Genomic DNA, 15,844 nt, shown 5'->3' with positions numbered 1-15,844 from the left:
AAAGGAGTTAAAATAAAGGCGTTTGAAAGAAAAGATTTTAAAGGAAAGGAATTTAAAACCAAGGTGTTAAAAATAAAGTAATTAAAGTAAAGGGATTAAAAATAAAGAGATTAAAAGCTGGGTGAGAACGTATTTGTGGGCACCAAGAAAAGGGGCGCCTTCTAGAGGGGCGAGGAAATAAAAATAAAGGAATTAAACTAAAGTAATTTAAAGTAAAGGAAGTAAAAGAAAAAACTTTGGAATTCAGGATAAAAGAATTCGAAGAAAAGTAAAAGGGATGTGCGCCGCCCGGGAATCGAACCCGGGTCGCAAGAATGGGAATCTTGCATGATACCACTACACCAGCGGCGCGGTTGGGGAACACCGCCTCTCAGTGTCCTTCATGATCCCGCTGTCCGCAGCCGGCCCGAACTGCACTTCCAGCCCGCCCATCGCCCTCTGCCCTTCCCCGCCGCCATGCCGGGCCTCCGCCGCTTCCTGACGCTGCTGCTCGCCTCTCTCTGCCCGCTCGCCCTCACCCTCCGCCATGGGCCCTCCAAGATCGGTGCGAACGCGGCCTCAGCGGAGGCGGTTGTGTGATGGAGGGCGGCTGGCAGGGACGGGGACCCGGGGAGGGATCCGTGAGGGGAAAGCTCAGGGGGAGCTCTGAAGGAGTTCTGTCACAGGCGGTGTCCCTTCAAGGGATGAGGGCATCTGTGACGAGCAGGGGGTGCCCCTGGGATCCTTTGAGGGGATCTGTGAGGAAGGAGTGAGCAGAGGATGCTTTATGGGACTTTGAGGGGATCTATCATGGGAGGACGCTGAGGGGACCTATGTGAGTCAGGGAGTATGGCGGCGTGTGCCGTGAGGGATCTTAAGTGCAAGGACCCATGAGGGATCTGTGAGGGTCAGGGAGGCTGGGAGGGAGTCTGTGAAGAAGGTGCAAGACGGGACCCCCTGAAGGTAAGGGGCGCCTGTGAGGGGATCTTTGAGGGACAGGGGATATGACAGGGGTTTCCTTGAGGGGATTGGGGTGGGGAGGCCATGAGGAGTCTGTGAGGCGCTCCCTTGAGAGGAAAGGACAGATCCTTGAGAGGATCTGTCGTGCACAGGCCCATGAGGGGTCTGTGAGGGGGCTGTGTGAGGTGGGGGTTCCTGGGGCTGTGAGTGTGACCGTGCCCCCTTCTCGCAGCCGTGGTGGGCGGCGGGATCGGCGGCTCGGCCGCCGCGTATTTCCTGCGGCAGAAGTTCGGCCGCAGCGTGCAGCTGCACGTGCTGGAGAAGGCAGCGCTGGGCGGCCGGCTGGACACGCTGGACGTGGAGGGGGCCAGCTACGAGGCAGGGGGGTCCGTGATCCACCCCCTCAACCTGCACATGAAGCATTTTGTCCAGGAGCTGGGTGAGTATTGGCCCCCAGTGCCAAAATTGTGTCTTGATAGGAAAATTATCCCCCCGGGGTGCTCTGGGTCCTAATCTGCTGGGGGAACATCCCCTTGGTAGCCCATTATCCGTCCCCAGTAGCCCTCATTTCCTTCTCAAGTACCCCCCCAATAGCCTGCCTTCTTTTCCCAATATTCCCCCCATATAGTTCCCTCGTGATCACCTTTCTCCAATATCCCTCCCTCACAGGCTATTTTCTTCCCCAACAGCCCCCCATCACCTCCACCATGCCCCCTGTGGTACCCCAGCCCCACTGCAGGTAAAGTAAACACAGTGGGAACGGTTTCACCCCTGTCCACAGGTGACCCCCTTATGGCATCATAAAGATCCAAAAATCACCTCCAATCACTCCCTGGCCCGTGATCAAGGGCTAATTCCCCTTTCCACACTGTGGCACTCTAATCTTCAATCACTCACCATTATCAGGACAAAGCCAGGTTATCTGAGGAAATTAAATCTGAGGTAGAATAGCGCTGCCTTTCCCTAAATTACCTTTTCTGTCCTTTTCCCAAAGGCCTCTCGGTCGCTACACCCCAGGGCAGCCTCGCAGGCATTTACAACGGGGAGGAATTTGTGTTTGAGGAGAGCAGCTGGTCCTTCATCAACCTCCTCAAGCTGCTGTGGCACTACGGCCTCAACCCCCTGCGCATGTCCATGTGGGTGGAGGACATCCTGGACAAGTTCATGAGGTGGGCTGGGGTCCTGAGGGGGAAAAAGTGGCAAAGGACCTTAAGGACACCTCATGCCATGGGACACCTTGCTCTGTCCCTGGTGGCTCCAAGCTCCGTCCTTAGACACTTCCAGGGATGGTGCAGCTGCTCCACCCTCCTAAAAATCCCCAGTCTGGAACCTGAACCTGCTCTCTTGAGCCTCCTTGTCCTGCAGCCCCACAGAGCCACCCCGTGGGCTCCCCGCGGGTCCCAGGGCCAGAGCTCACTGCCGGGACAATCCCTGTGTGCACTGACAGGATCTACCGGTACCAGATGCACGACTACGCCTTCAGCAGCAACGAGCGCCTGCTGCACGCCCTGGGCGGCGACGACTTCGCGCGGCTGCTGAACCAGAGCATCGACGAGGCCATGCAGAAAGCAGGCTTCTCCCAGAAATTCATCAACCAGGTGGTGTGTCCGGCCATGAGGGTGAATTACGGCCAAGGGGTCACCATCCCTGGCTTTGTGGGTGAGTGTTTGAGGGAGCCGCCCGTCCTGGGTGTGGAGAATGGATTGGAAGAGAACAGAGATGGTTCTGTGGGCAGCCTTGACCTTGATGAGCTGGCAGCTGTACTAATTACCAAAGAATGGAAGCAGCCTTGACCTGTCCAGTAAGGATGTGTGGTATAGAAGAGTGGGTTGGGCAGCGGTGAGGAAGAGGAAGAAAGAAGAGAGAAGAAGAGATGAGTCAGTGTTGCGTGGTGCTGCCCACTTACAGAGAAAAGATGGAAGTTTACTCTAAAGGATAATGAAGGGCTGATGCTGGCCGCCATCTTAGGTGTCAGTCATTCGAGTCCACCAGCAATGGGGAAAGGTTTGGAAGTCTTTTTGAAGGATAATAAAGGGCTGATGCTTGCAATGGGTAAAGTCATCTGGGTCCAACAACAATTGCTGCCCCATGGGAGGAGTGAACACTGACAAAAGTGAACACTGATCCTGGATGTTGGGTTCCTGCTCCCTGGCTCCAAGCTCTGTGTCCCAAAGGGATGTTAATCCCCCCTGATTTTGCAGTTTGTTTTTCCAGTGTTTCCCTGCTTTGACAGAGGTGGTTTCCTTGCAGGTGCTGTGTCCCTGGCCGGAGTGCAGTCGGGCCTTTGGTCTGTGAAAGGGGGGAATAAACTCGTGTGCTCCGGCCTCATCTACTCCTCCAAGGCCGAGGTTATCCCGGGAACTGTCGTGTCCATAGAGCCAAAAACCAGACACCAGCGTGGTGGTGAGTGGGGCTGGTGACACTGGAGAACAACCTCAGCCCCTTGGAGTTTCTAAATGAAAATTCCTCCCTGGGAGGCTGGGGAGGGGCTGGGATGGGATTCCCAGAGGAGCTGTGGCTGTCCCTGCATCCCTGGAGTGTCCAAGGCCAGGCTGGATGGGTTTTAGGATCCCTTCCAGCCCAACCCATTCCATGAAAACAGGGCTCCAAACCCAGCTGCACTAATGGATAAACCCAAATTTTGGAATGCCAGGGCCAGCAGGGTCAGGATAACCGAGCTGCTCTCCACAGGGGACACGGTGAAGCTCTACGAGGTCACCTACAACACGTCCTCGGGGCTCACAGGGGACACCTACGACATCGTGCTCATCGCGGCGCCGCTGGGCCGCAAGATGGCCGACATCACCTTCCGCAACTTCGACCCTCCCATCCCGGAATTCCCCAATCCCTACCACCAGACCATCACCACCCTGGTGCACGGGCGCTTGAACACCTCCTTCTTCGGCTACCAGGACCCCCAGGCCTTTCCCTTTGGGGCCATTTTCACCACGGACAATCCCAAACTGTTCTTCAACAGCCTGGGTGTGGTGTCCGCCGTGGGTGACACGGGCACGGGCGAGAAGCCGCCGCTGCCCTCGGCCGTCTGGAAGGTGTTTTCCAACGAGGAGCTCAGCAAGGAGCAGCTCAATCTGCTCTTCTCCTCCTACGACTCGGTGAAGGTGAAGCCGTGGCTGGCGTATCCCCAGTACAGCGCTCCCGAGAGGTTTCCCCCCATCGTGCTGCACGAGCAGCTCTACTACCTGAACGGGCTGGAGCGCGCCGCCAGCGCCATGGAGATGAGCGCCATCGCCGCCCGCAACGCCGCCCTGCTCGCCTTCCACCGCTGGCACGGCCACGGCGCCAGCGTCGACCAGGAGGACCTGCACGAGAGGCTCAAAACGGAGCTCTGACACGCCCCCGGGGCTTAATTAGCGCTAATGAACTATGAGCTGCGCCCCTCCTACGAGGTGTTTCGTAGGATCACAGGATTCCTATATTTGGAAGGTCTTCAAGATCATCAAGACCTTCAAGATGCCGTAATTAACTCTAATGAACTCCATACTTTGTCTCTCCAAGGAGGTGTTTCATGGGATCATGGGATCCTAGAATTTGGGAAGAGCTTCAAGACCATCAAGATACCATCAGTAACTCTAATGAACTCCATGCTTCGCCCCTCCAAGGAGGTGTTTCGTAGGATCACGGGATCCTTAAGACTGGAAGATCTTCAAGACCATCAAGACCTTCAAGATACCATCAGTAACTCTAATGAACTCCATGCTTCGCCCCTCCAAGGAGGTGTTTCGTAGGATCAAGGGATCCTTAAGACTGGAAGACCTTCAAGATGTTCAAAAACGTCAAGACCTTCAAGATGCTGTAATGAACTCTAATGAACTCCATACTTTGCTCCTCCAAGGAGGAGTTTCATAGGATCCGGGGATGCTTAAGGTTGGATGAGTTTCAAGAAGATCAAGACCTTCAGGATCATCAAAACCTTCAAGACCTTCTAGACCCTCAAGACCCTCAAGTCCAACCATCAACCCAACTGCGTTCACCGTTAACGATTTCCTCAAGTGCCGCGTCCATGTGTTTTTTGGAAACTTTCAGGGATTCTGACTCTGCCACAGCCTAGGCTGGACAAGCCTTCCTTCCATGACAAAATTCCTCCCAATATCTCATCTTGATGTCCCCTGATGCCACCTGGAAGCTGTGTGGCCAGCTCTGGAGGGAACAGGAGCAGTGAAGCGTTCCCAAGTAAGCCAGAACAACTTTTCCTGCCAAAGAAAAATTCCTCAGGGAGAAGATGGGCTGCTGGGAGCTGCCAAAATGGGTGGGAAAGAGGAAAAACCACCAGTGTCCATTGCTGTGTTCAGGTATGAAAGAGTTAATAAAGAATTGTTAAGTGTCCATGTTTTGAAAGAGAAAACCACCAAAAATAGCACAAATTTAACACCCACTCCCATAAATGAAAAGGTTTTCCATGAGTTTTCCCAGGGTTAGGAGCAGAATTAACACCCAGCTGCCAAAAATTGATGTGACAAAGGCTTGAGTTAGGTCAACCATTACAAAACTGATTTAATAACAAAACCAAAATAATTGTTCACGCGTGGGCGGCATCGTGGACAAGGGAATGGAAGTGGTGGTGGGGATTTGGGGTTCTCCAGGGGTTTATACCCGTTCCAAAGCTTCCAGCATGATGATGCTGTTCCCTCGGATCACCTGAAACGGGGAAGGTGAGAGAGGTTACCTCTGATCGAAGGTAACAGCTTGTTTCAGTTTGTTTCCCCAAAAATCCCTGAAAATTTGGCTGCAATTCCCCCATGAGGATGAAAACAGATGGATTTTCCATTCCTGTTCCTCACCAAACCTCCTGCTCATTCCACACACAGCTCCACCAGTGCTCCCAGTGCCCTCAGCACCCTGCTTCCAGTGCTCCCAGTGCCCCCATCACCCTGCTCCCAGTGCTCCCAGTGCCCTCAGCACCCTGCTCCCAGTGGTTCCAGTGCCCTCCCAACCCCATTCCCAGTGCCCCCAGTGCCCTCACCACCATGCCGATGTTGTTCTGCTGCCCGCCTGCCGCCATCTCCACGCACTCGTCGATCACCAGGTTCATGAAGGGGTCGAAGCCCCGCAGGATGCCCTGCACGTGCCGGCCGCCGTTCAGCTTCACTGCGGGAATGCAGGGGTTAAAGGGGGAACAGTTCCCAAAACGGGACCGTTTGGCCCCAAATCTGCAGCTTGGAATGAGCGGGACCCGAAGGGGGTGAATGGGAAGGAAGGACTGAGCACAACCCATAATGAGACAAGGGGAAAAGAATGAATTTTCAACTCATCTTATAGTTAAATTAATGAATTACGGCTTAATGAACGAATTAGAATTTTAATTAACGAGCTACAAGGCATGAAATCAATCAGGGATGTTGCAGGGGGCAGACCAGAGCATCAGCCCCAGCAGCCGGGACCCCCTCCCTGGGCTCTGTGAGGGTCCCCAAAACCGGGCCCTGCTGGGGGGCGGGCGGGGATCCCCGGGCACCGTGAGGGGATCAGGGCGGGCCGGGGGTCCCGGGGCAGAGGATCGGGGTGGGATCAGTTCCACAACTCACACGACAGCTTCTTGTCCATGAACCTGCAACGAGAAGGTAGCGGGTGAGCACCGGCGGCTGGGGACGGGGCGGGAGACCCCCGCCATTATCCCCTCACGAACCGCCCCCTCCCGCCGCCATTGCAGCGGGGCACCGGCAAGCGGCGGTGCACGCCGTTCCGGTGCCCGCTTCCCCCACACCGTGCCCGCCTCCCCTCGCCCCCCGGTGCAGCCCCGGCCCCTCCGGACGCACTTTTTCAGCTCGGGCGGGTGCGCTTTGCTCATGGCGCCCGCAGCCCCCGGCCCGTCTCTGCCGCGCTGCCGCGCTCTGACGTCACCGCGCCGTGCGTCCCCTAGCGCCAGCCAATGGCGGCGCGCGGCGCGCTACCGCACTCACCCGAGTAGCGGCGCAGCCAGGGGAAGGAAGCGGGGCGCAAAGGGGGGGAAGTAGCGGGCGGTGAGGGGAGTGCGCGGCTACACGGGGAGGTACGGCGGCATGGCCCACACCGTGTGCGGTGCGTGTGTGCGCATGTTTTGTGTGTCTGCCTGTGTACATGTGTGTCCACATGTGCACACGTGTGTGTCTGATGTGTTCACATGTGCGCAGGGTCTTGGGCATTTCATCCTCCATGGCGGCGTCGCCGCCCTCCCCGGCTGTTCCCGCCCGCCGGGGCGGCCCCGTGAGCCCTGGGCAGCCCGAGCGACGCCGGCTCCTCGCAAGATGGCGGCGAGCGGGCGGGCGGGCTGAGGGGCCGGGAAAATTAAAGTAATGAAGTTAAACTGAAGTAATTAAAGGGAAATGAAGTAAAAGAAAGGACTTTCGAATTCAGGATAAAAGGACGGATTTCGTAATTCAGGATAACAGTTCAGAGGGACACAAAAGTTCCGTGCGCCCCCGGCCCGCCCATCGCCCTCTGCCCGCCCATCGCCCTCTGCCCTTCCCCGCCGCCATGCCGGGCCTCGGCCGTCTCCTGCCGCTGCTCCTGCTCGCCGGGCTCTGCCCGCCCGCCCTCAGCCTCCGCCATGGGCCCTCCAAGATCGGTGCGAACGGGGACATAGCGGGCGATGGCCGCGGGCTGAGGGGAGGCGGTTGTGTCAGAGACGGGGACCCGGAGAGGGATCTGAGGGGAAAGCTCAGGGGAGATCTCTTAAGGAGATCCGTCAGAGGCGGTGTGAGGCCGTGTCCCTTGAAGGGATGAGGAGATCTCATGAGGAGCAGGGGGTGCCACTGGGATCCTTTGGGAGGATCCGTGAGGATAAGGGAGAATTCTTTAAAGGACACTAAAGGGATCTGTCATGGGAGGCCCCTGAGGGGACCTATGTGGGTCAGGGAGTAATGGGGCATGGGGGTGTCCCTTGAGGGATCTGAAGTGGGGGGAACAGTGAGGGATCTGTGAGGGTCAGGGGAGTGTGAAGAGAGGATCCTTTGAGGGGATCTGTGAGGAAGGTGCAATGGGGGACCCCTTAAGGTCCTTGAAGGTCAAGGGGGGCCTTGTGAGGGGGACATGGGAAATTAGGGGGCTCCTTTGAGGGGATTGGGGTGGCGGGGCCATGAGGGGTGTGTGAGAGAATTCCCCAGAGGGGATCTGTCATGCAGGGGTCTGTGAGGGATCAGTGAGGGGGTTGCCATGACGGGATCTGTCGTGCACAGGCCCATGAGGGGTCTGTGAGGGGGCTGTGTGAGGTGGGGGTTCCTGGGGCTGTGAGTGTGACCGTGCCCCCTTCTCGCAGCCGTGGTGGGCGGCGGGATTGGCGGCTCGGCCGCCGCGTATTTCCTGCGGCAGAAGTTCGGCCGCAGCGTGCAGCTGCACGTGCTGGAGAAGGCAGCGCTGGGCGGCCGGCTGGACACGCTGGACGTGGAGGGGGCCAGCTACGAGGCAGGGGGGTCCGTGATCCACCCCCTCAACCTGCACATGAAGCATTTTGTCCAGGAGCTGGGTGAGCATGGACACTCCACCTTGGTGTTTCCCAGTCCCAAAATTGTCCCTCAGACGCAAAATGGTCCCCCTGGGGTGCTCTGGGTCCTAATCTGCTGGGGAACATCCCCTTGGTAGCCCATTATCCATCCCCAGTAGCCCTCATATAATTCCCCAGCAGCGCCCCATATCCTTCCCGAATAGCCCTCCCTTCTTTTCCCAATATAACCCCCATATCCTTCCCCAACAGTTCCAATCCTTTTCCCAATATTCCCCCATATAGTTCCATAGTAAGCACCTTTGTCCTGTATCTGTCACTCACAGGCCACTTTCCTTCCCGAATAGCCCACCATCACCTCCCCCATGCCCCACTACAGGCAAAGGAAATCCACATCCCAAAGAGAATGGTCTGGCCCCTCCACACAGGTGACCCATGAATTGCATCATACAGGTCCAAAAACCACCTCCAATCATTCCCTGGCCCGTGATCAAGGGCTAATTCCCCTTTCCACTCTTTGGCACTCTAATCTTCAATCACTCACCATTATCAGGACAAAGCCAGGTTATCTGAGGAAATTAAATCTGAGGTAGAATAGTGCTGCCTTTCCCTAAATTACCTTTTTTGTCCTTTTCCCAAAGGCCTTTCAGCCAACACACTCCAGGGCAGCCCCTCAGGCGTTTACAATGGGGAGGAATTTGTGTTTGAGGAGAGCAGCTGGTCCTTCATCAACCGCCCCAAGCTGCTGTGGCACTACGGCCTCAACCCCCTGCGCATGTCCATGTGGGTGGAGGACATCCTGGACAAGTTCATGAGGTGGGCTGGGGTCCTGAGGGGGAAAAAGTGGCAAAGGACCTTAAGGACACCTTGCTCTGTCCCTGGTGGCTCCAAGCTCCGTCCTTGGGCACTTCCAGGGATGGTGCAGCTGCTCCACCCTCCTAAAAATCCCCAGTCTGGAACCTGAACCTGCCCTCTTGAGCCTCCTTGTCCTGCAGCCCCACAGAGCCACCCCGTGGGCTCCCCGCGGGTCCCAGGGCCAGAGCTCACTGCCGGGACAATCCCTGTGTGCACTGACAGGATCTACCGGTACCAGATGCACGACTACGCCTTCAGCAGCAACGAGCGCCTGCTGCACGCCCTGGGCGGCGACGACTTCGCGCGGCTGCTGAACCAGAGCATCGACGAGGCCATGCAGAAAGCAGGCTTCTCCCAGAAATTCATCAACCAGGTGGTGTGTCCCATCATGAGATTCGCTTATGGCCAAGGGGTCACCGTCAACGGCTTTGTAGGTGAGTGTGTGGAGGAGCCGCCCATCCTGGGTGTTGGGTTCCTGCTCTCTGGCTCCCTGCTCTGTGTCCCAAAGGGATGTTAACCCCCCCTGATTTTGCAGTTTGTTTTTCCAGTGGTTCCCTGCTTTGACAGAGGTGGTTTCCTTGCAGGTGTTCTCCTTGCAGGCTGGTTGGAGTCGGGCCTTTGGTCTGTGAAAGGGGGGAACAAACTCGTGTGCTCCGGCCTCATCTACTCCTCTAAGGCCGAGGTTATCCCGGGAACTGTCGTGTCCATAGAGCCAAAAACCAGACACCAGCGTGGTGGTGAGTGGGGCTGGAGTTCCCTTCAGTGGGGAGGGGATGGTGACACTGGAGAGTATCCAAGGCCCCTTGGAGTCTTTCAAAATGAAAATTCCTCCCTGGGAGGCTGAGGCGGGGCTGGGATGGGATTCCCAGAGGAGCTGTGGCTGTCCCTGGATCCCTGGAGTGTCCAAGGCCAGGCTGGATGAGGCTTGGAGCAAGCTGGGATAGAGGAAGGTGTCCCTGCCGTGGAACTGGATGGACTTTAGGATCCCTTCCAGCCCAACCCATTCCATGAAAACAGGGCTCCAAACCCAGCTGCACTAATGGATGAACCCAAATGTTGGTGGCATTGTGGGATCCCAGCACAGGTCAGGATAACCGAGCTGCTCTCCACAGGGGACACGGTGAAGCTCTACGAGGTCACCTACAACACGTCCTCAGGGCTCACAGGGGACACCTACGACATCGTGCTCATCGCGGCGCCGCTGGGCCGCAAGATGGCCGACATCACCTTCCGCAACTTCGACCCTCCCATCCCGGAATTCCCCAGTCCCTATCAGCAGATCTTCACCACCCTGGTGCACGGGCGCTTGAACACCTCCTTCTTCGGCTACCAGGACCCCCAGGCCTTTCCCTTTGGGGCCATTTTCACCACGGACAATCCCAAACTGTTCTTCAACAGCGTGAACCTGGAGCCCCCCGTGGGTGACACGGGCACGGGCGAGAAGCTGCCGCTGCCCTCGGCCGTCTGGAAGGTGTTTTCCAACGAGGAGCTCAGCAAGGAGCAGCTCAATCTGCTCTTCTCCTCCTACGACTCGGTGAAGGTGAAGCCGTGGCTGGCGTATCCCCAGTACAGCGCTCCCGAGAGGTTTCCCCCCATCGTGCTGCACGAGCAGCTCTACTACCTGAACGGGCTGGAGCGCGCCGCCAGCGCCATGGAGATGAGCGCCATCGCCGCCCGCAACGCCGCCCTGCTCGCCTTCCACCGCTGGCACGGCCACGGCGCCAGCGTCGACCAGGAGGACCTGCACGAGAGGCTCAAAACGGAGCTCTGACACGCCCCCGGGGCTTAATTAGCGCTAATGAACTATGAGCTGCGCCCCTCCTACGAGGTGTTCCGTAGGATCACAGGATTCCGACAGTTGGAAGGTCTTCAAGATCATCATGATCTTCAACATCTTCACGAACATCAAGACCTTCAAGATGCCGTAAGTAACACTAACCAACTCTATAGTTTTCCCCTCCAAGGAGGTGTTTCATAGGATCATGGGATCCTTATGATTGGAGGGTTGAGGATCATCATGATCTTCAAGATCTTCAAGAACATCAAGACCTTTGAGACCATCAAGATGCCGTAGTTAACTCTAATGAACTTCATACTTCATCCCTCCAAGGACGTGTTTCATACGATCACTGGATCCTTATGACTGGAGGGTCTTCAAGTACATCATGACCTTCAAGATCTTCAAGAACATCAAGACCTTCAAGATGCCGTAATTAACACTAATGAACTCCATATTTTGCCCCTCCAAGGAGATGTTTCTTATGATCACGGCATTCCTACGGCTGGAAGGTCTTCAAGATCATCGTGACCTTCAAGAACATTAAGACCTTCAAGATGCCATAATTAACACTAATGAACTCAGTGCTTCACCCCTCCTAGGAGGTGTTTCATTGGATCAGGGGATCCTTAAGGTCGGACGAGTTTCAAGAACTTCAAGACCATCAAGAACATCAAAACTTTGAAGATCTTCAGGATCTCCAAGATCATCAAAACTTTCAAGGCCATTAGGATCTTCAAGACCCTCAAGAACCTTCACGACCATCAAGAGTCTCGAAGCTGTTAGGACCCTCAAGTCCAGCCATCAGCCCAACCGCGTTCACCATTAGCGATCTCCTCAAGTGCCGCGTCCGTGCGTTGTTTGGACACTTCCAAGGGCTGATCACTCTGCCACAGCCTCAGCTGGACAAGCCTTCCTTCCATGACAAAATTCCTCCCAATATCTCATCCTGACCTCCCCTGGTGCCACCTGGAAGCTCTTTGGGCAACTCTGGAGGGAGCAGGAGCAGAGAAGTGTTCCCAAGTAAGCCGGGACATTTTCCTCACTAAAATTCTTCAAACTCCTTGATTTATCCCTGTCTGAGATTAGGGAATTCATTAAAAGGGCCATATTGACCCCAAAAGTGCCCTCCAGCTGGGAATATCGACTCCCTGGCTGTCCATCCCTCTGCCCCAACTTTTCCTGCCAATGAATTTTTCCTCAGGGTGGAAACTGGGGGGAATGGGGTGGTGGGAGTTGCCAAAATGGGTGGGAAAGAGGAAAAATATCCATTGCTGTGTTCAGGTATGAAGCTAATAAAGAATTTAACAACTTGAGGGTTTTTTAAGGAGAAAACCACCAAAACCAGCACAAATTTAACATTCACATCAATATATTAAAGTTTTCCATGAGTTTTCCCAGGGTTGGGAGTGGAATTAACTGCCAAAAATTGATGTGAGAAAGGCTTGAGTTAAGTCAACCATTACAAAACTGATTTAATAACAAAACCAAATAACTGTACTCTCATGAACAGAGTCTTGGACAAGGGAATGGAATTCATGGGTGGGAATTTGAGGTTTTCCAGGGGTTTATACTCGTTCCAAAGCTTCCAGCATGATGATGCTGTTCCCTCGGATCACCTGGAGGGGGGAAGCTGAGAAGCACCCGAAGCTCTGCTGAATTCCCATTCCTGTCCCTTAAACTTCCCGCTCATTCCGCACACACGGTTCCACCAGTGCTCCCAGTGGTACTGACCACTCTGCTCCCAGTACTCCCAGTGCCCTCAGCACCCCGATCCCAGTGCTCCCAGTGCCCTCACCACCCCGTTCCCAGTGCCCTCAGCACCCTGCCGATATTGCTCCGCTGCCCGCCGCCATCTCCACGCACTCGTCGATGACCGTGAGGGTCCCCGGGCACCGTGAGGGCATCAGGGCGGGCCGGGGGTCCCGGGGCAGAGGATCGGGGTGGGATCAGTTCCACGACTCACACGACAGCTTCTTGTCCATGAACCTGCAACGAGAAGGCAGCGGGTGAGCACCGGCGGCTGGGGACGGGGCGGGAGCCCCCCGCCATTATCCCCTCACGAACCGCCCCCTCCCGCCGCCATTGCAGCGGGGCAGCGGCAAGCGGCGATGCACGCCGGGACACCGGCAAGCGGCGGACCGCGCCGTTCCGGTGCCCAGTGCCCGCTTCCCCCCACACCGTGCTCGGCTCCCCTCCCTCCCCGGTGCAGCCCGGGCCCGTCCGGACGCACTTTTTCAGCTCGGGCGGGTGCGCTTTGCTCATGGCGCCCGCAGCCCCCGGCCCGTCCCTGCCGTGCAGCCAATGGCGGCGCTCGGGGCGCTACCGCACTCACCCGAGTAGCGGCGCAGCCAGGGGAAGGCAGCGGGGCGGGAAGGGAGCGAAGCAGGGGGCGGTGAGGGGAGTGCGCGGCTACACGGGGAGGTACGGCGGCATGGCCCCCATCGTGTGCGGTGCGAACGGGCACGCGGTGTGCGCGTGTGCAGGTGAGCACACCTGTGTGAGTGTGCGTGTGTGCACAGGGTCACACGTGTGTGTGGGTGCCACTGTTCCCAAGCATCACCCCCCAATACCCCTCCTTACCTGCAGTGTCCCCTCAGCGCCCACCCAATCACCCCCAGTTCCCCCAGTGCCCCCCATCACCCTCTATCGCCCATCCCGGTGCCACCCACCACCCCCAGTGCCCCCCAGTCCCGCCAGTTCTCCCCCATCTCTCCCAGTTCCCCCCATCACCTCCAGTTCCCCAGTGCCCCCCAGTTTCCCCCATCACCCCCAGCAGCACCCGCGGTTGTTGGGAGGTGCCACCTTAGCCTTTAATGAGTGTGTGCTGCTGCGGGGGTGTCCCCGGGGTGTCCCGGGGGTGTCCCCGCTGTCACTGCTGGATGCTGGCCAGCCCGTCCCGCATCTTCTTGGCCATGGCGGGCACGAGGCGCAGGTGCTGCTCCCCGCAGGTGGCCAGGCAGGCGTCCAGCTGGCCCCGCACGCGCGGCTCCGAGCCCCCCGAGTCCAGGGCGTCCTTGGCCTGGTCCGAGCACTGCAGCGAGCAGCGGCTCAACCGGTCCTGGGGATGGCACAGTCACTGGGGACACTGGGGACACTGGGGGTCGGCACAGGACTGGGGGGATCAGGGGATGGACCTGGTGTAGGGGGCACTGGGGTTGCAGGGACTGGGGGCTCACATCCTGCCCAGGGGTCCCAGTGCTGTCCCAGGGGGTCCCAGTGCTGTCCCAGTGCTGTCCCCAGGGGTCTCGGGGGGGTCCTGGTCCTGTCCCCGGGGGTCCCATTGCTGTCCCAGGGGTCCCAGTGCTGTCCCCAGGGGTCCCAGTGCTATCTCAGTGCTATCTCAGTGCTATCCCGGTGCTGTCCCAGGGGTCCCAGTGCTGTCCCAGGGGTCCCAGTGCTGTCCCCAGGGGTTCCAGTGCTGTCCCAGGGGGTCCCAGTGCTGTCCCAGTGCTGTCCCCAGGGGTCTCGGGGGGGTCCTGGTGCTGTCCCCGGGGGTCCCGGTGCCCCCTCCTCACCTGGAAGTGCTCGAGCTCGGCGGTGACGATGGCCTGGGCGCGGGCCAGGGGCGCGTGGCAGCGCTCGATGCAGCGCTGCACCTCCTGCATGGAGGCTGCGGCGTCCTCGCAGCACCGCGCGCTGCAGCGGAACATGGCGCCCTGGGGACACGGGGGGACAAGGGGTTAACGGGGGCCACCCTGGGGACTTGGGGTACCCAGGGGACATGGGGGACAAGGGGTTAACAGGGTGTGTTGGGGGTCACAGGGAACGAATGGAGGGGCACAGGGTTTGGAAGGCGTAGGATGTGTTGGGGGACACGGTGTATTTATGGGGCACAGGACATGAACTGTGGGGGACACAGGGTGTGTTTAGGGGGCAGGGGGTGTGTTGGGGGACGCAGGGGATGTGTGAGGGGTATAGGAGATGCACTTGGGGGGCACAGGGTGCATTTAGGGGGACAAGGGGATGAACTGGGGGGGCACAGGGTGTGTTTAGGGAGCACAGGGAATGCGTGAGGGATACAGGAGATGTACTGGGGGGCACAGGGTGTGAAAGGCACAGGGTGTGTTGGGGACACGGGGTATTTAGGGGACACAGGGTGTGTTAAGGGGCCACAAGGTGTGTTGGAGAGTACAAGTAATGTTGGGGGGCACAGGAGATGCACTTGGGGGGCACAGAGGGTGTATGGAGGGGTCACAGTGAATTGAGGGGGGGTCTCAGGGTGTGTATGGGGGAGGTCAAAATGAACTGGGCGGGGCTCAGTGATTTTTGGGGGGGATCTCAGTGATTTGGGAGGGTCTCAGGGTGTGTATGGGGGCCGGTCCCGGCGCTGCTCGGGCACCCACGTGTGTGTGTGGGGGTGCCCCGAACCCGTCCCTGCCTGCCCCCCCCGTGTCCCCTCGGTGTCCCCCGGTGTCCCCGAGTGTCCCCGGTACCTGCATGCCGCGGATCTGCTCCCGCTCCAGCCCCTGCACCGCGCTCTCCACCGCGGCCTGCACCCGGCCCTGCGCCGCCTCCGCCATGGGCCCGCTCTAAACCTTAAACCCGCCCTAAGAACGCCCTAAACTGCCCTAAACCCGCCCTAAACTGCCCTAAACCCCCCGCAAATCCGCCCTAAACCCGCCCCGAACCCGGCCCTCCGCCGCCTCCGCCATGGGCCCGCTCCGCGGCCTAAACCCGCCCTAAACCCCGCCCCGCTCCGCCCTAAACCCGCCCTAAAACCTGCCCTGAAACCCGCCCGGAACCTGCCCTAAACCTGCCCTAAAACCTGCCCTAAAACCTGCCCTAAAACCCGGCCCAAACCCCGGCCCAAACCTGCCCTAAAGCCCGCCCGAAACCTG

The 15,844-nt window shown here is 58.1% G+C and overlaps 4 protein-coding genes and 1 non-coding gene across 6 annotated transcripts; 2 read left to right on the top strand and 3 right to left on the bottom strand.

Annotated features, from left to right (window-relative positions):
- Positions 1-280: 280 nt before the first annotated feature.
- Positions 281-351, bottom strand: TRNAG-CCC (transfer RNA glycine (anticodon CCC)). The gene has a single exon. It is a non-coding gene; the product is annotated as a tRNA-Gly (tRNA).
- A 105-nt stretch (positions 352-456) lies between these two features.
- On the top strand, positions 457-4,343 carry PCYOX1 (prenylcysteine oxidase 1). The gene is made up of 6 exons (XM_054295121.1): positions 457-544; positions 1,172-1,378; positions 1,934-2,108; positions 2,387-2,598; positions 3,190-3,342; positions 3,631-4,343. The coding sequence occupies exons 1-6, from the start codon at positions 457-459 to the stop codon at positions 4,287-4,289; spliced, it is 1,494 nt and encodes a 497-aa protein (XP_054151096.1). The 3' UTR covers positions 4,290-4,343.
- A 926-nt stretch (positions 4,344-5,269) lies between these two features.
- Positions 5,270-6,795, bottom strand: SNRPG (small nuclear ribonucleoprotein polypeptide G). The gene is made up of 4 exons (XM_054295124.1): positions 6,711-6,795; positions 6,480-6,502; positions 5,921-6,045; positions 5,270-5,595 (listed from the first exon to the last, which is right to left on the bottom strand). The coding sequence occupies exons 1-4, from the start codon at positions 6,740-6,742 to the stop codon at positions 5,545-5,547; spliced, it is 231 nt and encodes a 76-aa protein (XP_054151099.1). The 5' UTR covers positions 6,743-6,795; the 3' UTR covers positions 5,270-5,544.
- Positions 6,796-7,382: 587 nt separating this feature from the next.
- LOC128950237 (prenylcysteine oxidase 1-like) lies at positions 7,383-11,229 on the top strand. Of its 2 annotated transcripts, XR_008484332.1 has the most exons (7): positions 7,383-7,498; positions 8,189-8,395; positions 9,013-9,187; positions 9,449-9,660; positions 9,811-9,963; positions 10,339-11,054; positions 11,194-11,229. XR_008484332.1 is itself a non-coding variant. In XM_054295119.1 (6 exons), exons 1-6 carry the CDS (start codon positions 7,408-7,410, stop codon positions 10,995-10,997), a joined length of 1,497 nt encoding a protein of 498 aa, XP_054151094.1. In that variant the 5' UTR covers positions 7,383-7,407; the 3' UTR covers positions 10,998-11,070. The 2 variants fall into 2 exon arrangements, 1 of the variants encoding a protein (XP_054151094.1); XM_054295119.1 differs by lacking the exon at positions 11,194-11,229 and having other exon boundaries at positions 10,339-11,070.
- A 1,556-nt stretch (positions 11,230-12,785) lies between these two features.
- FAM136A (family with sequence similarity 136 member A) lies at positions 12,786-15,528 on the bottom strand. Its single transcript, XM_054295125.1, has 4 exons — positions 15,440-15,528; positions 14,522-14,662; positions 13,809-14,064; positions 12,786-12,992 (listed from the first exon to the last, which is right to left on the bottom strand). Exons 1-3 carry the CDS (start codon positions 15,524-15,526, stop codon positions 13,876-13,878), a joined length of 417 nt encoding a protein of 138 aa, XP_054151100.1. The 5' UTR covers positions 15,527-15,528; the 3' UTR covers positions 12,786-12,992; positions 13,809-13,875.
- Between the last annotated feature and the right edge of the window lie 316 nt (positions 15,529-15,844).

Source organism: Melozone crissalis, unplaced genomic scaffold (genome assembly GCF_028551555.1).
Source record: "Melozone crissalis strain CALT ecotype California unplaced genomic scaffold, PUWL_Pcris_2 ptg000523l_1, whole genome shotgun sequence".
NCBI classification, from domain to species: domain Eukaryota; kingdom Metazoa; phylum Chordata; class Aves; order Passeriformes; family Passerellidae; genus Melozone; species Melozone crissalis.
The sequence above is the reverse complement of the archived record's forward strand: the minus strand, read 5'-3'. Positions and strand labels throughout refer to the sequence as shown.